The sequence below is a fragment of the Carassius auratus genome, chromosome 19 (genome assembly GCF_003368295.1).
Source record: "Carassius auratus strain Wakin chromosome 19, ASM336829v1, whole genome shotgun sequence".
Classification (NCBI taxonomy): domain Eukaryota; kingdom Metazoa; phylum Chordata; class Actinopteri; order Cypriniformes; family Cyprinidae; genus Carassius; species Carassius auratus.
This window is the reverse complement of record NC_039261.1, coordinates 4,960,710-4,986,346: the sequence shown is the minus strand read 5'-3', so window position 1 is coordinate 4,986,346 and position 25,637 is coordinate 4,960,710. Positions and strand designations below refer to the sequence as shown.

General features: G+C 38.2%; 2 protein-coding genes across 5 annotated transcripts in view; one reads left to right on the top strand and one right to left on the bottom strand.

Annotated features, from left to right (window-relative positions):
• Positions 1 to 11,668, bottom strand: part of LOC113119196 (CTD (carboxy-terminal domain, RNA polymerase II, polypeptide A) phosphatase, subunit 1) — a 95,451-nt gene extending 83,783 nt beyond the window's left edge. The window contains exons 1-7 of one of the 2 annotated variants that reach the window (XM_026288476.1): positions 11,192 to 11,668; positions 7,349 to 7,432; positions 7,077 to 7,170; positions 5,677 to 5,805; positions 4,534 to 4,684; positions 3,580 to 3,670; positions 1,094 to 1,260 (exon numbers count right to left, since the gene is read on the bottom strand). In XM_026288476.1, the coding sequence (XP_026144261.1) occupies positions 1,094 to 1,260; positions 3,580 to 3,670; positions 4,534 to 4,684; positions 5,677 to 5,805; positions 7,077 to 7,170; positions 7,349 to 7,432; positions 11,192 to 11,445 (970 nt within the window). In that variant the 5' untranslated portion in view covers positions 11,446 to 11,668. The remainder of the gene's footprint in view (positions 1 to 1,093; positions 1,261 to 3,579; positions 3,671 to 4,533; positions 4,685 to 5,676; positions 5,806 to 7,076; positions 7,171 to 7,348; positions 7,433 to 11,191) is intronic. The other variant, XM_026288475.1, reaches the window with a different exon arrangement.
• A 1,527-nt stretch (positions 11,669 to 13,195) lies between these two features.
• Positions 13,196 to 25,531, top strand: adck5 (aarF domain containing kinase 5). Of its 3 annotated transcripts, none has more exons than XM_026288478.1 (15): positions 13,196 to 13,485; positions 15,442 to 15,536; positions 15,672 to 15,821; positions 19,165 to 19,240; positions 19,643 to 19,843; positions 20,864 to 21,004; positions 21,234 to 21,347; positions 21,839 to 21,970; positions 22,051 to 22,134; positions 22,223 to 22,304; positions 22,399 to 22,477; positions 22,588 to 22,679; positions 22,985 to 23,237; positions 23,313 to 23,429; positions 24,187 to 25,531. In XM_026288478.1, the coding sequence occupies exons 1-15, from the start codon at positions 13,462 to 13,464 to the stop codon at positions 24,287 to 24,289; spliced, it is 1,743 nt and encodes a 580-aa protein (XP_026144263.1). In that variant the 5' UTR covers positions 13,196 to 13,461; the 3' UTR covers positions 24,290 to 25,531. The 3 variants fall into 3 exon arrangements, with proteins under 3 accessions (XP_026144263.1, XP_026144262.1, XP_026144264.1); XM_026288477.1 differs by having other exon boundaries at positions 13,198 to 13,485; positions 15,436 to 15,536; XM_026288479.1 differs by lacking the exons at positions 13,196 to 13,485; positions 15,442 to 15,536 and having other exon boundaries at positions 15,770 to 15,821; positions 19,648 to 19,843.
• The last annotated feature ends 106 nt before the right edge of the window (positions 25,532 to 25,637 follow it).

Genomic DNA, 25,637 nt, shown 5'->3' with positions numbered 1-25,637 from the left:
AAATCTAGCTTCTGAGTACTAAGTTATTAACCCAACAATAGCGGGGTCAGTTAATTTTTTTGAAGTGGGCCGCGCAAACATATGTGTTTGGTTGTGTGGGCCGCGAGTTGAAAAAGGTTGGGAACCACTGACTTAACCAAATCTTTTAAAGTAACAGTTCACCCAAAACTTAAAATGTGTTAAATGTGCTCACCCTAAGGTCAACCGAGATGTAGATCAGTTCCTTATCAGAATAGATTTGGAGAAATGTAGCATTACATCATCACTTGCTCACCATTGGATCCTCTGCAGTGAATGGGTGCCGTCAGAATAAAAGGCGTTTTAACCATTGCTTCTGGACAAAATCCATAATCAATATTAAAGTTTCCTCCAGTGAAAACACCCACCCCGAGGTTCTCTCAATTAAACAATTAAGGTTCCCTAATTGTTTTCATTCATAAACCGTTCTTGATCTGTACATATTTCTCTCCTGATTCAGACAAGACTACTTATCCACTGGAAAAAGCAATATTATGGATAGAGGACTCGTATTTTATTGGGAATCAAATACTTGAAGTTAGATACTTCTTGATGGAAGTTTCTTACAAACATGCAGCTTTTCACTTCACAAGATGTTAAATGATGGACTGGAGTGATGCGGATTGCTGTGATGTTTTCTGACGGCACCCATTCATTGCAGAGGATGTGATATAATGCGATATTTCTCCAAATCTGTTCCCATAAAGAAACAATCTCATCTACATGTTGGATGTCCCAAGGGTGAGTAATTTTTAAATCATGTTTGGGTGAACTATTCCTTTAAGATGTAGGCACAGTAAAATTTGGGCAAAACTTCACCAAAAAGAATGGTACTGTCCATTAAAAAAATGCTGTCCATTACATAGCGATGTATGAGCTTACACAGAAGTCATATTCCTGTTGGTCAGAAATCTTTTACACCAATTCGTGTAGATTCCTACAGAAAAAAATGGATTTGTTCTTTTCACAATTGACTTTAGCTCATGATTCTGCCTTCGAGGACAGTAGACACGGGCTAATTTCCAGTTTGCCGAGCATTATCCTTAATTAGAGTCTCTGGGAAAATAAACATTACCTTTCCTGGCCATCTGGGCCTCTCGTGAGCCCGGGGGGGCGTTGATGTCACCGGTGCCCTGGAAGTAGATGTACTTCTTCACTGTGATGAGGTTGGGGGCGAACTTCCACACGTCCTCTCGGTCGTCTATGATGCACACCATGGAGTCTCCACAGGGGAACAAATTTCTTAAAAAAAAAAGAAGAGCAGCAGTTTTCATACTGACATTTTTAGACGCTCATATTTAGCAGCTGTTGCTTGGTTATGACTAAATGAACAGCTCCCAGACAGTCCCAGTCTGCCAAAACCAAAATGTCAATGAGCATTTCATAACATTAACATTGGTTCAATACCAAAAACACTGCGGCCAAAAAAAAACGGTTTAGACAATTAGCTGGTCTCAAGGTGAATTTTAGTGGATGTATGAAATCAGTTCTCCTCAAGATGTCCAAAAGAAATGAACCACAGGTGCAGAAAATCTAATTAACTAATGTTAATTAACATCTCACAACCACAAAATGTCGCAATGAAATGAAAAAAGTGTGTTTGCGCTGTATATATTCTGATATTTTGAGGTACATCTCGAGGGTCCAAACGCATCTGGGGTCTCTGAGTATACAGCGTAATCAGTACAGATTCATCTAAAGAGCCCCCGAGAACATCTTTATAACAGCTCGAGCTTTGAAATGGCAAACAAAGTCATTCACACTAATAGAAGCACTGGGCTGCAGAGGCTTGGCTTCTGTAGGTTTCTCGACCTAAAGAAAGTAATCGGTGCGTCCGATCGTGACTGTCTTTGTATGATAGTGGCTGCTCTGTGAGACTGTTCTTGCTTCAAGGTCAGTACGAGAGCCTCATACGAAACCCACACACATGAACAGTCTGACACGAGCAAAGAGAAGTGTAGTTATTGAATAAAACAAGAAAAAGCAAACAACTCTGGCTCGAAGATGGTTTATGCTACTGATGCAGAATAACTAATGCTTAAATCCTATAAATATTTCGAGTTGTTGAAATTTAACACGCTGTTAAACTTGATAATTAACAGCAAGATAGTAATGTAACATATTGTAAACTTACATAAGGTGAAATAGCTAACAAAAACATTTCAATGTCATTTCAATGATTAAAATGTTGAGGATTCGGGTTCAAAGATTCACTGATTGCTTCACCTCAAAGGAAATAACATGAGATTCACAGAAATGAGGTGTAGTTTCAGAAAGAATGGAAAATAAACCACCTCTTAAAGTTTGTATAGTTCTCTTTTAAGCAAGTTCTTGTTAAAGGGCACCCTTAAATCAAAAGATTTGTACAACTATTTACAACTTAGACATTTGATTAAAGTTGTGATGCAAAGGGTCATATCTCACTGGAACTATCTAAATTAGAAATCATGCTAGAGATCTCTGAGATATATGCAATCTTAAGAGATCAGAGTCATCTTAAACTTCATTTTAAAAACGTATGTATAGTTCTTCTGAATTATGAACTGAAATCAGATCGTGCTGCATAAACTAATACACTGAAGTGTTAAATGTATTCAGTGTTCACCGTATTCTTGATCTGTCACGCAGAGCCGAATGAATACAGATGTGGGTAAGAAGCAGCGGTCTGTGAAACTGCACTTGAAAACACGTTTAGTTTTAAGTTGAATCAGAGCTGTTCTCTGAAGCCCTCCAGAAATACACACGTCTCTTCTTCTGTCTCTGTTCACACTGCTGGAGTCAAGAAAAACACTCTGCATTGTCACACAAGGTTAAATAAGCTGTGCACTTAACAAGAAAAACACTTTTAAATCTTTTAACCTTTAAAAATTAACTCAACTAAAGAATAGGTACAAAAATAGGAGAAAGAAAGAACAATTCTTTAATTGTACTCTAAACAAGGAAATTATTGTAATGAAAATGTCAGACAGTGTGCAAACCACACAACACCGTTCAGACGTTCAGGGTCAGCGCATTTTTTTTCATGTTTTTGAAAGACATTTTATTCTCAGCAAGGCTGCATTTATTTGATTAAATACATTTATTTTGGGTAAAAAAAAAATCTAAATATTTTTTCAATATTTTTTCAAATAAGACCTATTTGAATATGTTTTAAAATGTAATTTATTCTTGTGATATAACGCTGTATTTTCAGCATCCTTACTCCAGTCTTCAGTGTCACATGACCCTTCAGAAATCATTCATGATTGGTGCACAATTAATAATAAGAGCTCTTACGGTTATCAACTTTGAAAGCACTGCTGCTTAATATGTTTCGTGTTTCCAAATAATAAAACAAAAAGATTGATTTTACTGTCCCTTTTGATCAAAGCATCCCTGCTGAATAGAAGTGTTACTATCGTTCAAAATAAGGACCTCCGAACATTTTGTTGGAACAAGCTGATCTTGAAGTTAGTAATAACTACATGTCATAAATGCAAGTTAATTATTAAAACTGCATCAGGAAAGATGCTTACGGCTAAACTCCTCCAGAAGTAGACAGAAATGAGTGAAACGCCTCACCTGAGGTTGCCCGTCTTAGAGAAGGGGTCAATGCATTCATCTCTCGACATGATCCGATGAGAGAACAGCTTCTTTTCAGGGTCTAAAAAACCTTTTTAAAAGAGAGAAATAAATTGGTATGAGTAAAGGAAAGAAAGAGAGGAAACTGTAATTTCTTTTAAAGATGAAGTCTGAATTACGGCTGGAAGCAGAGCTATAAATGCTGAAGTTTCACTCAGACTGCATTGAGGCTACTTACAGCCGTAATAAAAGGAAAACAGGAGAAATAAAACAAAACCAATGCTTTCAGACTTTCAATCTCCTGCCTGCGCTACAACAAATCAAGACTTTAATTCGGAAAAGCTGAGCTACTTTCTACATGGTGTCTTTTCTACTGCTGATTGGCTCCATATGAATGGCCATAACCAGACTCCTCACATTAGGGTTTGTGGGAAGCACTGACGCCAAATATTAAGAGATTCACATATGCCAGATGCCATATATGAAGCTCACTTAATGCAAGAACACCATCCTGCAAAATCCTACCTGAAATAAAACCAGACCCAACACTACAAACTTAATTTCCAGACAAACAACACTCAGACCTATATGAAAGAATTAGCAGCACTCTTAAAGGTTACTAATATGGTATATTATAGATGGCTATAATAAGCACCCTAACTAAAGCGATTTCTTGTTTATTAGTCATTTAGCAGAGGCTTTTATTAGCAAAAAATACTTATTCATCTTCAAACTCAAAACACTGAGCAAATGCTCAAACATATGAAGAAATGCTGCCACCTGGTGTCACTGTGAAAGGTCAATATAATCTCAGTTATGGGACTGTTTGATGGGTTTTATCATCCACCGGGTCAGACTCAAAGATCCTGATCGCTTAGAAGAAGACGAAGAATCGCACCTGTCCTGCGTCTGAGGTATCATTCATGTCTCATTCAATGTGTCACAGCCATGTACCTGCAATGGTGTGAGCGTACAAACGGCTGCCAAAGGTGAAGACGTGCAGCTCGTACAGTTTGGCGATCTTCTCTAGAAAGTCTTTGCAGTGAGGTCGCAGTCGTGTGTGAAGCATAGGCTCCCCCCGTCCCAGCTGGAAATGGAAGATTCCCTGAAAAAACAACAAGTGAATATATGTCACTTTTGTTTAATTAAATGCATCCTTTCTGAAAGAAGGTATTAAAAAACCTACACATCTGAACAGCAGTGCATCTGCTTTAGATTGAAAGGCACACACATGTTCTGTACTGCTGCATTACAGTCCAGCTCTACAGAGGATGCGTTAGTTTCAGCAGAACAGCTCTGGAAAACGCTGTAAAAGCTGCACAATTTCTGATAGCAGACATAATGCAGTCTTTGAGGAAAGCATTTGAGCCTTTGATAGCTCAGTTAATGGTCTAGTAATTGTTTGGTATAAAGATCTGAGATTGTGTTTTGCTCGAGTTGATCTACTGAGTGAATGCACGCCTGGCAGAAGGAAAGCGTTAACGCCTACGACAAGGATGAATCGAAAACGGATGATAGCTGAGAAAGAGAGCACGATGCCGTCATTTAAATAAAAACCAATCAGTGCTCGGCTGCAATGCTTCCAGTCACCCACAAGTTCACAGAAAAAAGCTAATGAGGTTACGAAAGGAGTCAAGGAAAAGCGTACGGCTGTCCACATCTTATTTATGTTTCTGGTAAACTCAAACAAAACGAAGGTAGTGTAGATAAGCCACCATAACACAGCAAACCAATGACAAACGCCTTAAAAATATCCAATGAGAACAAAAGAAACATGAGAAAGCTATGCTACTTCAATAACACTCAAAAATAAACATAAGAAACCAGATAGATATTTAAAAAAACACATCAGATCGTTGCACCTTCGTGTTTTAATTTAATTATCCAATTACTGCAGGTATAAATTAATTCTTATAGATGTTTCTCTCTGCCCTGGGCATTAATTAATGTCTTCTAGAAGATGATACAATAATGTATATCCATTAATATTGAGTATAATTGTTCTCGCGTTTGTAATTACGGTTTAGGGTTTCAGTCTTTTTAAAGAAACTGATACTGTTGACAGTTAAACGTGTAGTGCAAGGTTTTTAGCTGTACCTTGTTGGACATGCGCTGGCAGTGCTGTTCAGTGGTGTGGATCAGCGTTTGGTCCAGATCCACCATCAGCACTAACTTCCTGTTCCTGTGAAGCCTCTGCTGGTCCTCTCGGCCGAGCTGCTCCGCTTGCTGCTCACAGACACAGGGACAACACACACTGCGTTTGCACACCAGACACTGCTTGTGCAGAGTAAACACTAACCCTTTTATACACCACCACCTCTGAAATGTATTTGACCTCACAAATCATCACGAAGACATCAATTACGCACTTTACCTTTAAAGGCCTCTGATATACTCATTTTGGAAGGTATCCAAACAGCATATTAGTTTAAACTTCTGCTATATGGTTTTCTTAGTGCACACCTCTGAAGCACGCGCACATAAAGCAACCGTCACATGTGAGTATTATAAACTAAGCTCTCTTTCAGGTCTTATTGTGCTTAAATGGTCAAATACACACAAGAAAAACACACGAGTTACAAAAACAGTCGTTTATGTCTGTGAAGGTAAACAGCTGGGATAGAAATTGTATGATTATATTGGATCTGTGTGACAACAGCAATATTAGAATAAGATCCCCTTTCTACATCACAGGGGGAGTGAAATCTGAGCGGCTCGTCTTTTCACAAGCTTGCTAAGAAAGGCTTAGCAATAAAAAAATTACTGGGTTGTTTTTTTTTATGTTTTCTGGGTTGGTAGATGCACCAGGGACCCAATTATAAGCACTTAAAGGGATACTCCACCCCAAAATGAAATCTGGTCATAATCACTTACACCATGTCGTTCCAAACCTGTAAGATCTTCATTCGTCATCTGAACAACTTAAATTCAAACAATGCGTCTCCACGTCACTGTAGTGCCATTTTGGAGAATAAGAGCTGAACGCAAGCAGCGTACGCTCTTCTGTGTCAGCCGTGACACAAGGATGTGCTGTTTTCTTTCAAATCAAAGTGTAAACACGTGTAGAAAACTTATCCCTGTTGCGCGGCTCACACAGAATAGCAGCTACATTAAAGTGATCATTACGGTTTGAATATGGATATTTTTCTTACAAAACGCATCGATTCGCTTCAGGAGGCCTTTGTTCACCCCCTGGAGACGTGTGAGACACTTTGTTTAATGTACGAGCTTTTTATTAAACTTCTAATGGACCGATGCAGTGCAGTACACACTGAGTGACATCAAACAGCTGAAAGATCAAAGATCATTTTTAAAATAACTCTGACTGGATTCGTCTGAAAGAAGAAAGTCATAGGATGACTTCAGGGTGAGTAATTTATGGGCTAATTTCATTTTTGGGTGAACTAACCTTTTAAGATTTTATCTGAAATGACAAATCACCCATTTGTTGTTTGACTCTGACTGAAATACACAGAAACACATATCTCCCTCCTCACCTCTGAGCTGACCATCAGCTCGGGAACACTGTGCACCATGGAAACAGTCGCTGTAGAGATGTGCGCCTGCTGCTTTCCATTCTTGCTCTGTAGTCTGAAACATAAGAGCATCTTCAGCACCATACAGTTACCAACAGAAATAACTAAGAGCCGACACACGTGAAAAATGGCTCCTGACAGACGTCATTTCACTTATTTGGGTGGGAGGAGAGAATCGATTCTGAACTGGAGACTGAAGAGTAAAGACAGAGGTAAAGTGGATGTAGACTCACTGAGTTAAGTCCTGGCCGCATTCGGCACACAAGCCCTTCATTACCACGGGATGACTGCATTCTTCCACTTTTGCTATCACACTCCTGTTAAAAAGACAAAAAACGTGTAGCAATAAATACAGCAATAAACAAATGCACTTCATTTAAATACGCTATGCTTCTTAGCAGGCTAAAAACCTAAATTATAGGGAAAGGTCATCTATAAGCTGCATTATAATGAGATTTCACTCAGGGGACTGGGAAAATGTATGCAAAGTATCTCTCCAAACTCCAGTATAAGTGCAAAGAGAAGTGTAAACTGATGTTCATATTTTCAATTGAAAGCATAAAAAAATTATCTGAGCAATTTCTAATATATGCACACAGCACCCTCTACTGTTAAAGACTGCAAAGAAATAAGCATTTTCTTTCCTATGTTGACATATTTCCTAATGTAACAGAGCTTCAGACATATCAGAAGGATCATAACATTTACAGAAAAAAAATATATACTCAAAAAGGCATGATTTACAATTACACCCTTAATTTGCTTATTGCTAGTCTGTCATAGGCCGTATAAGAGAAGGGACATTCTCAAGACATCTCTCTAAACTGTAATTGAAAATACGAGTTTTGGAAAGTTATTTTATATGTATATGTGGATGTTTTAACAACCTTCCTATCCACTCACATTTCCAGAAGGAGTTAGAGATCTGCACATCCTTAAAACTTATGCATAACAAAAGCCCTTAAAAAGTGTAATCTGCTGAAGGTGTATTTTTATAATTAACCCCATTTTGTAAGATTCTTCGGTCTTCTTTGAGAGTTTTTTTTTTGTTATAGTAATAAAAAAAATTGAATTGATGTTTGTGTTGATTGAAATTGCTTGTTTTTTATGCATATTTCTCATTCAAGTTACATGTAAGACTTTTTAAAACAATCAAAGTTAAGGACTTAATTGAATGTAAAACATTATGACAATATGTTCTCTAAATGCAAATGTATTAGCGATGCTTCAAAATGTAAATAAATACTTCCAATAGATCTCCATTATTTATGAAATAATTTAAAAATAGAAAAAGCTTAAGGCTTGAATAGCTGCTTCCAAATACTAGAAGATTTTAATAACTTTTACTGTACCTTCTAATCACACTGCAAAAACAATGTTCTTCTTCATCAGGGTTTTTTATTTATTTACATTTGCAAATGTGAAAAGATTCTTAGATCAAGAGAGATTTGCTCGAGAAGCAAAATTATATAAGAAGTCTTATTTAATGATACATTTTCAAAATGAAGTGAGTTCATGATTAAAGGGGTCATATGACGTTGCTAAAAAGTACATTATTTGTATTTGGTGTAATTAAAATCTGGTTTAAGGTTAAAAAAGCACGTTATTTTCCACATACTGTGTACATTATTGTTGCTCCTCTATGCCCCGACTTCTGAAACGTGTAGTTATTTACAAAGCTCATCGGATCTGATTGGCCAGCTATCCATTGCATTGTGATTGGATGAATGCCTCAAGCGTATATTAAATAAATTCAATGCACACAGACTGAAATAGTTAAAGTCTTTGGTTCTTTTCATTGTGATGATTTTGGCTCACATTTAACAAAACCCCACCAATTCACTCAACAAATCAGAATACTTCATAAGACCAATAAAAAACATATTTGTGAATTGTTGGCCTTCTGGAAAGTGTGTTTATTTATTGTGCATGTACTCAGTACTTGATATGGGCTCCTTTTGCTTTAATTACTGCCTCAGTTCTGCGTGGCAAGGAGGTGATCAGTTTGTGGCTCTGCTGAGGTGGTCTGGAAGCCCAGGTTTCTTTGACAGTGGCCTTCAGCTCATCTGCAGTGTTTGGTCTCTTGTTTCACATTTTCCTCTTGACAATAGCCCACAGATTCTCTCTGGGGTTCAGATCTCGTGAGTTTGCTGGTCATTCAAGCACACCAACACCATGGTCATTTAACCAACTTTTGGTGTTTTGGCAGGAGCAAAATCCTGCTGAAAAATGAAATCAGCATCTTCAAAAAGCTGGTCAGCATGGAAGCATGAAGTGCTCCAAAATGTTTTTGGTAAATGGTTGCAGTGACTTTGGTTTTCAAAAAACACAATGGACCAACACCAGCAGATGACACTGCACCCCAAATCATCACAGACTGTGGAAACTTAACACTGGACTTCAAGCAACTTCCTCCAGACTCTAGGACCTTGGTTTCCAAATGAAATACAAAACTTGCTCTCATCTGAGAAGAGGACTTTGGACCACTAGGCAACAGTCCAGTTCCTCTTCTCCTTAGTCCAGGTAAGACACCTCTGACGTTGTCTGTGGTTCAGCAAATTCCTCGACACATCTGTTTGTGGTGGCTCTTGATGCCTTGACCCACATTCATTGTGAAACTCACTCAAATTCTTGAATCAATTTCGCTTGACAATCCTCATAAGGCTGCGGTTCTCTCGGTTGGTTGTGCATCTTTTTCTTACATTTCCTTCCACTCAACTTTCTGTTAACATGCTTGGATACAGCACTCTGTGAGCAGCCAGCTTATTTGTCAATGAATGTTTGTGGCTTCCCCTCCTTGTGAAGGGTGTCAATGACTGTCTTCTGGACAACTGTCAGATCAGCAGTCTTCTGAGAGAGGCGATTGTGAAGTCTCAGGAAACCTTTGCAGGTGTTTTAAGTTGATTAGCTGATTGGCATGTCACCATATTATATACATTTGGGCTGTGTTATCCAGATCTTCTCACACAGTGACATAGAAATGTGGGGACATGTTTAAACGAGGTGTTACGGGGGGCATGGATACATCTTAACTTTTATAAGTTTGAGACTTTAGTCTTTGAAACTTTACAGATCTTCTTTATGCACCAAGAGCTTGTTACACTCCAAAGAGAAATTAAGAATTGAAATTGCATCATATGAACCCTTTAAAAACAAAAATGGATCTTAAAACAACTTAATTCAAAGGGAACAGTTTTAATGCCCCACTGACAGATATTTATTATCAAGCAGTAACTTTTTTTTCAAGTGTTGTTAAATTCTTAGAAAACAAGACTTCATGTTTTAAATTTGCATCTCAAGTAGGTGTATTTTGATTAAAGGAGGTTTGAGTGTTTGTATATATAAAAAAAGAAGACTTTATGAATTATACTCTCTCTGCCTCGACTTGAGACCCTTTTTTTATTTTGGAAAGGTGAATGTAGACTTTTTAATAACCGCAGAAACTTTTTAATAGAAATGAACTAATATTCATGAAACTCACATTTCAATATCGGATGCCTTTAATCCCACAACTTCAAAACAAATAGATGGTGGAAAGCGAAACATTATGGTATCATTTGGACGAACTGCTGTAATAATTTGTACACGTTTTTCGTCCACTACTAGACTCGGCGCCATGCGCTCATCAACACGCCCTCTCTCCAATGCCCCGCCCCATACATACGTGACAGCCAATCCAAAGTCAGCAAAACACAAGGCATAAATTGATTGACACGCAGAGCGCGTTTCTGATTGGCTAAAAAGGGCGGGCCGCTCCCCCAAATCTTGTTTTGCTGTTTACAGAGCTTAGAGCTGTCTATCAGAGCTTATCTCTCAAAAGACATATTTGAGTGATACCTGTCTGTTAATATGAACTCTTTATGTGCGACATTACACTGTCATTAAACTTGTTTTTATAGCGTTACTGGGCAGCGTGGAAGTTGAGCTGCTGCTGTCACGAGCTCAACGTTGAGCGCCAGTGCGCGTGCAACTTAGCTTAGCTCGAGCTAATAAGCAAAAGCAGCAAGTAAAAGCGTAAAACGACATGTCAAGCGGTAAAACAGGCCGGTGAATACAATCCCGACAGCGCGTCTTACCCAGGCGGGATGACCTGTCCAAGCTGACCGCACAGTTCCCGCACAACTCCAGCGCGGTCCGACTTCAGCTTCTTCTCGGCCGTTCGGCGCTCGCCCTCGGCGGGGATCGGCGCACACACCGCGATGACGGAGTCCACGTTCACCAGAACCCCGGGCTTCACCTTCCACTCGAGCAGCCGCAGAGGACGCGCTCCGGCGGGGCAGCGGATCTCCGTCACCTCCGCCGCGGGGCCCTCCGCTGCAGCCTCCTCCATCAGAGCTTCACACTTCCGCCAGAGACAACCGGCGCACGAGCCGTCAGCGCAGAATTAATAAAAGGAATTAAAAGCAATAAAACAATCCGAAGGCAAACCGGGAAAGATTCAACGGCAATGTAAAAGTATTGCACGTTAAAGGCTGAGGCGCAGGTTCACTCTTCCCGCCCGTAAACAGGAAGCACAAAGCTGCAGCGCGAGCGAAAATCTTTCCACTTCCGGAAGACTTTAATTACACATTTGATTTAGAATTACATTAATATTATAGTATAATCTGTAGTGTATAATATAATATAATAATGTACTTAGATAATAATAATAATATTTTAAATTAATATTTTTTCAAAAATAATAACAACAGGCTACACCAAATATACAGTCATCTCAAACTTGTGATTTAGAGAAAATCTGACCTGAGCATTTGTAACAAACTGTATTTATCTCTCCCTTGGCCCTGGTTTGTGATGTAATCTGATGAAATCTCATGATCACACACCATCTGCTCCCAGTGTCAGGGGACAAGGGCCCGCGTCACCGCTGCATGCACACCTCTTCTGTTAAGATTGAGTTACAAATCTTGAATTTCAAAGAGGAACATGCATCTGTTACATCTTTCATCATATGGGTTCGATTCCCAGGGAACATGTTAGGTAAAAAATGTATAGCCTGAATGCACTGTAAGTCGCTTTGGATAAAAGCGTCTGCTTAATGCATAAATTGAATTTAAGTTAATATTTACGTGACTCTTTTATCCTAATGAGACTTTTAGCTTTTTGCAATTATTATCAAAAGAAAAGAAAAATTAAATATATAGACATATGAAGTGCAACAGTATCTTGAAAGTGCAGGGCACACAAAATTGAGAAATAAAACAATAATAATAAATAAATAATGTAATACATTTAAATTAAAACACATTTCTTTCCCAGTTTCCAACTTTTTAATTGTTTCAGGCTTACAGTGCTTAGTACTTTTAATCTAGACATGTGATGATCAAAATATCCTGAAACACTGGAGATCTTCTGGTAACACCTAAGACTAGAGAATACCCTTAAAGGGACCTTGGTACAAGAGCGTAGGTTTGTTTTTGATATTGGTCATATTCATAAACAGAGTTTTTATGTTATGTTGAACAGACAATAACTACACAGTTTTCATTATTGGTTTTGAACCAACAGCATTACATCAGCATCGGAGCGCTGGGTGTCTTAATCAAGCATCACTTTATTATTATATGAATCTAATTGGACCCAGGATGATTCTGAATGAATACTCTGCTGTTGCTGCAGCAACTAACACAACTTTCAAATGCATCTCATAGTCAGTGTTTTTATTTATAATTATTATTATTATGTAGATATTTCAGCTAACAGATTCAGCTGAACGACATTCCACTCACATGGTCTTCCATAAAATCACATTATATTTGTCTCAAATGATCCTAGACTGGAAGATTGTGTATCTGTCAGCACAACCTTTGACTTTCTGTCAGTTTGCTTTATACTGAGAAATAATAATAGTCATTGATTGCGTTTCCTTTTCCAGTTTGCTCAGTTTTATCAATCACTGTACTACAAACCATTTATTTATTTAATTCTCTGACTTGCCTCCCTTTAAATGTGTACTGTCCCTTTAATTAAGGGCATACGTGTGTGTGTGTAACGAAGAACGCATGCCCTTAATGCCCTTTAAAAACATCTAAATAATAATATTATTACAGAAATACTTTTTTCTGTGTTTATTTACTAATATTATTATTTAAATGTTTTTTGAATTCGACTGCTCAGGTTTTTTAAAGGCACAGTAATATTTTGATTGTGTTGTTACGGGGGGCACGGTCTGAAGGTCGCGTCAGACCACTGTCTCGTGACTGACGACGTCACAAACGCTTTCCCAGCTGTCCAATCAAATCGGATCTCTCTGTGATCTCGACGCGCGAGGAAGAAGTGCCCGTGTCCGCGTGTGAGGACCGCAGCGAGTCACTCATGCGATCTCCAGCGCGAGAGAACCGGAGACATGACGGCGGAGACGTTCAGATCGGTAAGAACATGACTTCTGCTGCTGTGTTTCCGCTGATCCGGTGCTCTTGTGCTCGAGCTGTCTGATCAGTATGATGCTGCTGCTTCATGAAAGGTCACTGTGTTTCAGTTTCACGCTTCTGCACATATTGAGAGGCATTTAAATTCAGAATATATTCCACATCACTATCCAGTTTGGTGGTGCATGACAGATCCTGAATCAGAGCAGTCGAGGCCAGAGGAAATGTCAGAGCATGCCATGTGCTTGATCACTGTAAGCGTGATTCTTATATCCAAGTCTAACAATAGAAAACCTTACGTTATCTGTCTTACAGTCCAGCACTGCCTTAGATTAGAACCAGCAACACGCTTACAAAACATTACCATGGTAGCAATAGGCTTAAGTTATGCAATTACTGTTTACTGTTGCTACACTCTCTTAGATGATGCTTTCAGAGTCCTCATTATAATAAATGTATTATTGGTGACAATAATACCGGGACCCACTCGAGGTGCTCCGCAAACTTACAAGGGTCCTTTAAGAGGACTTAAAAAGAAAACTACTTGATACACACACACACACATTTTTGGGTAAATAACCATTGCAACTATTTATTTATGGTATTTGAGTTTTTCAAAAGAAAAGAGTTTTGAATGTCAAAAAAGTGTGTGTGTGTGTGTATATATATATATATATATATATATATATATATATATATATATATATATATATATCTAAGATATTTTTAGAATTTGTCATTTATAATATTTTTTAAATCCTTAATTCTTATTTCTTATGCAGTGAATCATGAAAGACTGAAAATTGTGGGATATTGTTGTGTGACAGTGGGGGACCTTGGAATCCAAAAAATTGAGAACCACTGCTGCACTAACAAAAGAGTGGCATGGTGAAGTCGACCGATTATCAGCCTGGGGTGCATTTCTCAAAAACATTGTTAGTTCACTATGGTTGTTAGTTCCATTGAACTCTATTAGTAACAAGGGAACTTGCAACCATTATTGCTGTTGGGAAACACACCCTGGCCGATTATCAGTGCCAATATTAGACATTTTATCGGTAGTGTTCATTATCAAAACCGATTTGCCAATAAAAATAATTTAAACGCTTTTAAAGAAAGTTTTTGTCAGAGCCTATGCTTATTCAAATTTTTTGGCATTAATTTTAATTTTTAAACCAGACATATATTGGTTCAAAATATCGGTTATCGGTCTGCTTGATCTGTATTAATCGGTATCGCATCTACCCTGAAAAACACATATCAATCGACTCGTAGGTACTATATGTGTGCTACTATACTATAATATTTGCCATAACAATCATGCATATTTTGTATATGTAATATAGTAGTACCGTGGGTTTTTTTTTTTTTTTTGTACTTTAGAGTGTGTGAATATAGTAATTTGCAACAGAATCCTGAACATGTGTTTTTGTTTATGTTCTGCTATGTAATACGAAGGCACTGTGCTTTTGTTAGGGTTACTATAGTATTTTGGCTTAAACTGTCATTACCTGAAACATTTTTGGAAGGGCAGAGACAAGTCTCTTTTTTTTTTTCTTCTGGACAGAAGCTCTCTGTTTGGGACATTGGCTCTTTGCGCTTGTACGGTGATTTAGAGTCGAAGGTTTATCTTGAACGAGGGGCTGCTGATGGTCTGTTGTTCATCACACTCTCAATAGAGACCTTTAAACTGGAGCACATCCCTGACCTGTCCACAAATCAAGCTGCCCGTGGAAAGACATTTTGTTCCCTCCTTTCTATAAACATTCTCCCTTTTTCACATTTTGACACGGCCTTGATGGGAAAGTCTTGTGCTGTAGTCTATGAAAACACACCTCACAGATCATCTCCGAGCTATTTTTAATGGTTGCTTGATTTATAATGCTTTTAGCTGCCAGTAAAAGATTCTCAATGTTAAACACAGTGAACTAAACGGAGTTTATCTTCTTTAGCTTCAGTTACGCTTGTGTCAGCGTCATATGTCTCTGTTACGGCGGTGTCCTCGGCTCATAGGCCTCCATGTACTCCACCAGAAGTTCTTCTCCTCACACAGGTGGGTTGCTTTTGCTTCATTGGGGTCTGACTTTATTTTAAGGGTGACAAAAACCCGTATATAGCATATGACAACGCTAGAACAACATCATACTGAGCAAGAGAGTGATGCTGGGATTGTGTTATGCTCCTCTAGAGTTGTAAAGAGTCACAGGCTCTTCAGGAAGCTGTTGGTTGGTGTTTCGGTGGGTGTGCCTCTCGGGGTCGGGGTGCAGTATGCGGTCTCAGAGCCCAAAGAGAGGAGGAAGATGAAGATACTAGCTGAGGGAGTCGGACGCTTCTGCAGGTAATTATCTCGTTTATTTAATTTGAGCAATTTATCAATCATTACATGCATCATTTTATACATTATCATTTTTATACTTTTTAAAAATTAATTACCATATTTTTCGGACTATAAGTCGCACCTGAGTATAAGTCGCATCAGTCCAAAAATATGTCACGACTAGGAAAAAAACATACATAAGTCGCACTGGACAATAAGTCGCATTCATTTAGAACCAAGAACCAAGAGAAAACATTACCTTCTACAGCCACGAGAGGGCGCTGAGCAGCATAGAGCGGCCTCTCGCTGCTGGAAACGGTAATGTTGTCTATTGGTTCATTTCTCTTGGTTCATGTCAAATTAATTTTGATAAATAAGTCGCACCTGACTATAAGTCGATGGACCAGCCAAACTATGAAAAAAAGTGTGACTTATAGTCCGGAAAATACGTTAATAATTATTTTTTTAAGATATTGATACCTCTATACCGGAAGGATGCATTAAAGGGTTAGTTCAGACAAAAATTTACAATATGCCATAAATTACTCCCCTTGAAGTCATCCTAGGTGTATATGACTTTCTTTTTTCAGACGAGTTATTTAAAAAATTGTCTTTGATCTTTCAGCTGTTTGATGTCACTCCGTGTGTACTGCACTGCATCGGTCCATTAGAAGTTTAATAAAAAGCTCGTCCATTAAAAAAGTGTCTCACACAGCTCCAGGGGGTGAACAAAGGCCTCCTGAAGCGAATCGATTAGGGTGACCTCCTGTCCCGAAATTTGAAGCTTTGTCCCGCGTCCCACAAGTCATAAGCAGTGTCCCGCATTTTAATTTTGTCTTCGTCATTTTATTTCATCGTCCTTTAAATTACAATTCTACAATAAAAAAAAAATGTTAATAAGAAAACACTGAACATGCGCAGCGCAGCCGTTATTATTGGTTCTAGTGGCTAGCCAGAGCAGGAAAATAAACACTGAGAAAAAAAAACACTCCTGGTGAAAGTGAACTACAGCTACACCTGCCAGGAGTTCTACAGACACATAATGAATGAGAAGGCCCTACTCAAAGATGCCAGATCAGACAAAAAATATAAATTCAAGATGCACTGAATCCGGTAAGAACGCATTTAATCTTTCTAGTCTTTCCTAATGGAATTTATGTGCTTATTTGGAAATGTGCTTTGTAGCGATTGGATTATTATTTTCACTTATTTATTTGGATTGAATAGACACGTGCTGTTAAAATATTTTTTTTACTGATATTACTATTAAATATTATTAGTGACGTTCACAGCGCCGGTGTAGCAGTCGATTCTGTTCCCCTTTACGCAAACACACTACAATTCTTGCGTAGTTGCCGAGTTACGTACGATCAGAACTAGCGTGCGCAAGAAGCATGACTGGATGTACGGCAAGTCAAATAGTTCAAAATACCCTCCTAAATCCTAAACTTGAAAAAAATTTAAGACGAGAGGTTTTTCAACTTGAAATGTAAAAACAAAAGACAAAAATAACAGAACAACTTCAAGATGAATAAAAAAATAGAACATAAACGGGAGTGTGAGAATCATTTTACTAATTTTGCAGTGTAGCAAGACATTTTTCCCTTTTTGCTTTCCTTACATCCAGGTGTTTTCGGTGTGTTTGCATGCGGGAGTGTTGCCAAATCTGCGGAATTTAGGCTATTTTGGGAAAATGTTTGATTAACTATTTGGTTGGGTTTATTACACGGACCTGGCAACCCGAGGGGAAACAGACAGTCCGAGGGGAACAGAATCGACTACACCGGTCAGCGCCGTCATTAACATTTTTATAAACCATTTTAGCAATTTAAAACATGTTAACATCACTGCAAAAAGATATCTAATAAAAAAATCTATATTTATTCACCTAGTATAATAATAGGAATTTCTCTCCCTCGTGTCCCGCATTGTCCCGCAAAATCAGGTCTGCTGACCTGCAACAGAGCAATAGCCAGGTGGTCACCCTAGAATCGATGCATTTTTGTAAGAAAAATATCTATATTTAAACCGTAATGATCACTTTAATCCAGCTTGCGCTCACTGGAGGATGATATATGAGGTCAGCTTTGAAACGCAGCGGAGAGATCAAAACAAAACAACGGTCACTACAGAATTACAAAACGAGGATTTGTAAAGAAGAATGTCGGAGGATTTCGATATATGCCAAAAGGAGACTGGTTTTCCTTTGCTGGAGTAAAGAAACTTTGCTTCCTTTGCTCCCGTTGACAAACGCCGGCATGTGCAGCGCTGACCTCCTTCTGTTTTACATCAGAGAGCTCAAGCTGGATTAAAGTGATTATTACTGTTTGAATATGGATATTGTCCTTACATAAACGCATCGATTCGCTACAGGAGGCCTTTGTTCACCCCCCGGAGACGTGTGAGACACTTTGTTTTTTTAATGGATGAGTTTTTTTATTAAACTTCTCATGGACCAATGCAGTGCAACACACGCTGAGTGGCATCAAACAGCTGAAAGACCATTTTTAATATGGATAAAAAACACATTAACTACCCCAAAATTCACCCATCAGGCTCTCTGAACTCTAAATGTCAAGCAGGGCACACAAAATTGATAAATAAAATAATAATAATAAATAAGTAATGTTTTATATATATAAGCTCTAAAATATTTTTAGAATTTGTCATTAAAATATTTTTTAAATCCTTAATAATTATGCAGTGAATCATGAAAGACTGAAAATTATGGGATATTGTTGTGTGACAGTGGGGGACCTTGGAGTCCAAAAAATTGAGAACCACTGCTGCACTAACAAAAGAGTGCCATGGTTCTACTAGAACGATTATCAACCCGGGGTGGATTTCTCAAAAACATTGTTAGTTAACTATGGTTGTTAGTTCCATTGAACTCTATTAGTAACAAGGGAACTTGCAACCATTATTGCTGTTGGGAAACACACCCTGGCCGATTATCGGTGCCAATATTAGACATTTTATCGGTATTGTTCATTATCAAAACCGATTTGCCCAAAAAAATAATTTAAAAGCTTTTAAAGAAAATTTTTGTCAGAGCCTATGCTTATTAAAATTTTTAGGCATTCATTTTAATTTTTAAACCAGACATATATTGGTTCAAAATATCGGTTATCGGTCTGCTTGATCTGTATTAATCGGTATCGCATTTACCCTGAAAAACGCATATCAATCGACTCGTAAGTACTATATGTGTGCTACTATACTATAATATTTGCCATAACAATCATGCATATTTTGTATATGTAATACAAAATATGCATTTGACACATCTGTATCATAAACAGCCCTCTGCAGTTAATATCAAGACTGAAACTGTGAAGTCAGTTGTGTATCTGTGTCACACCAGGTCTCTCTATGTGGGGCTTATGATATCAGCAGATTACTGGTGGACGTCCAATATTGCTCTGAGAGGCATGGATGAGGTAAGCTTATGTCCATACCATCTAAATAATGTGTATTAAATTAGTAATTGTTTTGAATTAACTAGCACTTAATCATTTACTCACCCTCATGTTGTTCTTCTGAAGAACATAAAAGAGGATATTTTGAAGAATGCTGGTCTCAAACAGTTTTCGTCATTGACAGTTTTCGTTCATTTCTCAAAAATATCTCCTTTTATGTTCAGAATAAACTCATACAAGTTTTGGAGAAACTTTAGGGGGTGAGTAAATGATGACAGAAGGTCATTCTTGGGTGAAGGATAGTATCGAATTTAACCCTTTTCATGGATTCCCTTGATCCATCGTCATCATAAATGTATCTAGTGTGACGTAAGTGTTCAGTAAACACATCAAACGCAGATCTGTTTGTGTCGCTCTCGCCAGAGCAGTCCAGAGTACGAGGCGCTCATGTCAGCGTGTCATCAGAGAGCAGCCAGCAGCATGGTGGACGGGGCCGTCCTGAACGGAGGCCTGTATATTAAGCTGGGACAGGGCCTGTGTGCCTTCAACCATCTCCTACCTCCAGAGTACATGCGCACCCTGCACGTGCTGGAGGATCAAGCCCTCAACAGAAGATACAAAGAGGTGAGCAGCTCACTACCAAATAAAATAATGCATGTCAAAAGATGGTTTTGCATTCTTGACTAAATCAGATTAGTGAATGTAATGATGAGCGGTTAGTCATTTTATCACAGTACTCTCAATGTGCTAAATTTGTATGTACACAAAATTTGGGATGTGTTTTTGAAGGAAGTTTATTCAACATAGTCTAAAAAATATATTATAACAGGGGTAAATATGACATATTATTACTATATTTAAAATGACTGTTTTCAATTGTAATATATTTAAATGTCATTTATTCCTGTGATGCGCAGCTGTGTTTTCAGCATCATGACACCAGTCTTCAGTGACACACGATCTTCAGAAATCATTGCCTTTTTATGAATAATAAATCATTGCCTTTTTTTTATTCCTTAATGAATTTCCTTTTTCATGATTCTTTGAAATAGAAATCATTTGTAATGTTGTAATTAGTGCTGTCAAATGATTAATCACGATTAATCGCGTCCAAAATGGGTTTTTTTTACATATGTGTGAACTGTTTATATTTATGTATACACATACATAGTCTATATTTATATTCATATAATTTATATTAGATAAATAAATATATTTAATATTTAAACTTATATTTTTCTGAAATATATACACATGCTTGTGTGTGTATTTACATAACCATAATTATACACAATACACACACTGATATATTACATAAACAAAAACTTTTATTTTGGATGCAAGTAATCACAATTAATCGTTTGACAGCACTAATTATAATTGACTTTTGAGACTTTATAATCTATTAACTGTGTACCTGAATAAAACTTAATTTCTTTCAAATAAAACTTGTTGACCTCCTCACCTATGTTAAAGAACTTGAATATGCTTTGGTTAACAGCTAAAATAATAAAAATTGCTTCTGTTTCCAAATGTGTGTGTGTGTGTGTGTGTGTGTGTATATTTAAGATCAGGGACTCAGAAGTCTATGAGAATGAAATCTGCCATCCGTTTTGTAACGTGTCTGATCCGGTGTTGTTTCAGGTAGACGCTTTATTCCAGGAGGACTTCAGCACGACTCCAGATAAACTCTTCAGGACCTTTGACTATGAGCCTGTGGCGGCTGCGAGTCTGGCTCAAGTACACAAGGCCGAACTGCATGATGGGACACCTGTGGCTGTGAAAGTATGTTAGGGCTGTGCATGATGACTGCTGAGGAAATCCTGGTTATTTGCATTTTACTTGATGCATAATTTGGATGGATGACTTTTTTTTTTATATATACTCTAATGCAGTACTGTGTTTAATTGTTTACAATGTATTACATTTATTTATTTATGCAAATGTTGCAGGAACAGGTGATATAGAGGAACAGCATGAAGTGTTAGTGATTGCTGATGTCTGTTGTGTTCAGGTGCAGTATATTGATCTCAGGGATCGATTTGACGGTGATATCAGGACTCTAGAGATTTTACTGGACATCGTCAAATTAATGCACCCCAGCTTTGGCTTCCGCTGGGTCTTACAGGTCAGTGTTGAATCTCTTTTGAAGAGATTTTTCATCTAGTTAAGCCAAATACAGTTTTGGAGAATTATTAAAACATAATATAATTCACTGATAATATTTCTCGCCATGAAAACAGCCACAGAAGCTGGAATGAAACTGTGATGCTCCAGAAGGAAACACGATGCAATAAGAGCCACGGGGTGAAAATCTAATAAAATTAATAAATCAGATCAGATTTCTTAAGAGAATCATGTGAGACTGAAGACTGGAGTAATGATGCTGAATATACAGCTTTAATCACAGAAATAAATCACATTTGAAAACACATTCACAGATTCACAATTTTAATAGTTCACTATATTACAGTGTTTGCTATATTTTTTGATGAAATAAAAGCAGGCTTTCCAAACAAAAGGGACCCATAGCCCCGATCTTTCTTCATTTTGGTCGTCGTCGTTGTTCTAAAAGACAGGATTATGGTTTTTGTGATTGTTTCTCCCTGACGCTGGCAGGACTTGAAGGGAACGCTGGCCCAGGAGCTGGACTTTGAGAACGAAGGCAGGAACTCTGAACGGTGCGCTGAAGAACTGAAGCATTTTAAGTTTGTAGTCGTGCCCAAAGTATTCTGGGACCTGACCAGCAAGGTGCGGATCATTCAGCTCTTACTGTGATCTCAATCTTTGACACATGAATGAACGGAGACTCTGTCTTTGTGTCCATGTAGAGGGTCCTTACAGCAGAGTTCTGTCCTGGATGTAAAATCAACAACGTGGAGGAGATTCAGCGTCAGGGACTGAGTCTGAAAGACGTGAGTTTAATAACATCACGTGTGATGGACCGAGTCATCATCATCACACCAGTAAACGTCCATGATGATGATGATGCTTGTGTTTCAGACAGCTGATAAACTCATCCGCGTATTCGCAGAGCAGATCTTCTACACCGGCTTTATACACGCTGACCCTCATCCTGGAAACGGTGAGATGATCTAAGCTCAGAATGACCTGTTATGACCTCTACGCGTGTGTGTGTGTGTGTGTGTGTCACACATGTGAAATGTGGCTGATTTCAGTGCTGGTCAGAAGAGGTCCAGATAATAAAGCGGAGCTGGTTCTGCTGGATCATGGGCTGTATCAGTTCCTCAGTAAAAGGTGAGAACATGAGGAAGAGACACCAGCATCACTGTAATCTGCCTGAAGCAGACGCTGAGCGCAGACTGTGTGTGTGTGTGTGTGTGTGTGTGTGTGTGTGTGTGTGTCAGTGACAGAGCGGCTCTGTGTCGGCTGTGGAGATCCATCATCCTGCGCGATGAAGCCGGCATGAAGACATATGCAAATCAGCTCGGGGTCAAAGGTAACACTGCGTTTTCTCACAAACAAAAGTTTTTGAACTGTAAGATTTTTCGTATTATTAAAGAAGTCCGAAATAAATCACATTTTACAATACATTCCAATAGAAAAGAGTTTGTACTGTATTTTTGATCAAATAAATGCAGTCTCACAGAGCACAAGTCACTTCTGTCAAAACCCAAACATAATATAAATAAATCTTAATATTAGGATTGCATCAGATCTTTTTACATGCATGCGTACATCTATACGGAGGGAGAAATGAATGCATTGAGTGTTCTGATGTCATCATCTCATTGGTCTGTCCAGAGTACTTCCTGTTCAGTGAGATGCTGCTGCAGCGGCCCATCAACATGTGGGATCTGGGTCTGGGGAACATCCTGACGCGAGAGGAGACGTCCTACATGCGTGACATGGCGGTGAACCGCTTCGATAAGATCATGCAGGTGCTGAAGTCCATGCCGCGGCCCATGCTGCTGGTCTTCAGGAACATCAACACGGTCCGCTGCATCAACATCGCTCTGGGAGCGCCGGTCGACCGCTACTTCATCATGGCCAAGTGGTACGAGACCTGCTTCCTCCTCGCCTCTGATCCAGATACAGCTGTTTGAGTTTGTGTGCATCTCTTGTGTTTCAGTGCTGTGAGAGGATGGGGCAGAACTCAGGCCGACGACACCAGGATGTTGTCCAGACTGTCCGTCTTCCACTGGGTCTGCTCCTTCTGGGAAAGCCTCAAGTTTGAATTCGCTTTAAGGTGATTCATTTCTTGCCCTAAATTCAGTTTTATTTGCCATTTTATTTGCCAACGTAATTGTCTCATTAACTGAAATCAAAAACCTTATGTTTTCCATTTATTCACAAAAATGTGTTTTTTATTTATTTTTATTTATTTATTATATTATTTAATGGTTTAAAGGGATAGTTCACCCAAAAATGAAAAAATCCTCTCATCCTTCACTCAACCTCAAGTTGTTTCTACCCTGTTTAAGTTTATTTCTTCTTGTTGACCACAAAAGAAAGAAGAAAGTTGATGGCACCCATTTTCTTCCATTGTATTTTTTGCCCAATATTAAGGAAGTCACTGTGCAGCATTGCAGCTGTTTGGTTACCCATTTTCGTCAAAATATCATCTTTTGTGTTCAACAATAACATGGTCAAGTAAAGATGACCCATTTTTGGGTGAACAGTCCCTTTAATTACATTTTAATAACCAGAAACATGTGAACAGAGTTAATTAAACATTTTAATCATGTATTTACAATAATAGGGCCTTATGGTTTATTTATTTTTATTTTTTACTTTGAAATTCAAATGAAGGTGGCAATCAAATGAAGGCTTAAAACGAACAATTTAATGAATTAGTTTGTAAAATGTAAACAAAACCAACTTTTATTTTTTCACCAAACAAAGTGCTGCACATTAAACATCAATCAAGCGTGCAGTTTAAGCTTATGTTTGTGTAATATTGATGAGATGGTCTCTCATGTATCTGATTGATTGTGTTCCTCCAGGTCAGAGATGGCGCTCATGAGCCTCACTCACTCTCTGCTCAAGCTGCTGTCTTACTTCAGTCTCATCACACTGGACCAGGACGTGTATCAGTATCTGAAATGAAGCGTCTCGTACCTCGTAATCGTCGTCTGTCCTCTGAGCCTCTGGTTTTACTCGAGCTGTGTGTGGCTTTGCACTCAGTGCTGATTGTTCTTTTAAGAGCGGGTTCATCCAAAAATGTTAATTCTGTCATTGATTACTCACCCTCGTGTTGTTCCAAACCCTTAATACCTTCGTTCATCTTCAGAACGCAAGTTAAGATATTTATGATGAAATCCGAGAGCCCTCTGACCATCATTAGACAACAAGGATCCTTAATGGTTTTCTTTGCAAACAAAAATGTTTCTTGTAGCTTGGTTAAATTACGGTTGAACCACTGATGTCATATGGACTATTTTAACGATGTCCTTGCTACGTTTCTGAGCCTTGATCATGTTAATTACATTGCTATCTATGGAGGATCAGAGAGCTCTCGGATTTCATCATAAATATCTTAATCTGTGTCCTGAAGATGAACGAAGGTCTTACGGGTTTGAAAAGACATGAGTGAGTCATTAATGACAGAGTTTTCATTTTTGGGTGAACGAACCCTTTAACGGCTGTCTGGTTTGAGCTTGAGCTTCCAGGAACCTCTCTCACTGTTGCTTTCCTCTGAAATAAGCGCTGTCGAACACAGAGGACTTTTTAATTCAGCTTTTATCAGTTATGATATTCGGGCATTTAAAAGACATGTTTCATTCAAGAAGCTGAGCTACGTTTGTTTTCTTCTGTAGGCCTCGGCTTGAAACACTAAAATGATTCATGGCTATAATTTCAGAGGCAATAAAACAAATCAGTCTGAATAAAGTAATTATGCTAAAAACATTTTACCTCATAGGGGTTTGCAATTTCAATGAATAAAAGCAGTTCACATTGCAATGAAAAAAACCTTTTTACTAATTATATCTAAAAAAAAATTGCCATTTTATATTGTATTTGTGATTTTTGGTGATTAGCTGGTGGAACAGAGAGGTTTTGCTGATATAAGGGATATGTAATCTACAGTGCTGTGTATTTTGAATATAAATCACTTATATTGCAGTTTCATTTGTTTATATCACCTGGAGTCTTAAAATTAGAATGAATCAAAAAAAATCTATTTTGAAAATGCATCTCTTTAAGAATGATTCACCCATGTGTTGTTGTTGTTTTTTCCCTTATGATATTTAATCAAACTGTCAAAGCTTTATTTTTTGGTGCAGTATCAGACTTCTGTTTGTGTGATGTATGCTAGAATCAGTTTTTCCACTTAAACTCATCCCAATACTTTCATCTGCAAGCTTGTATTCATTGTGCAACACCTCACACGCAGTTTTTTTTTTTTTTCAGTAATCCATTTCACTCAGTTGCAAATCTCGATACAAAAGAAATG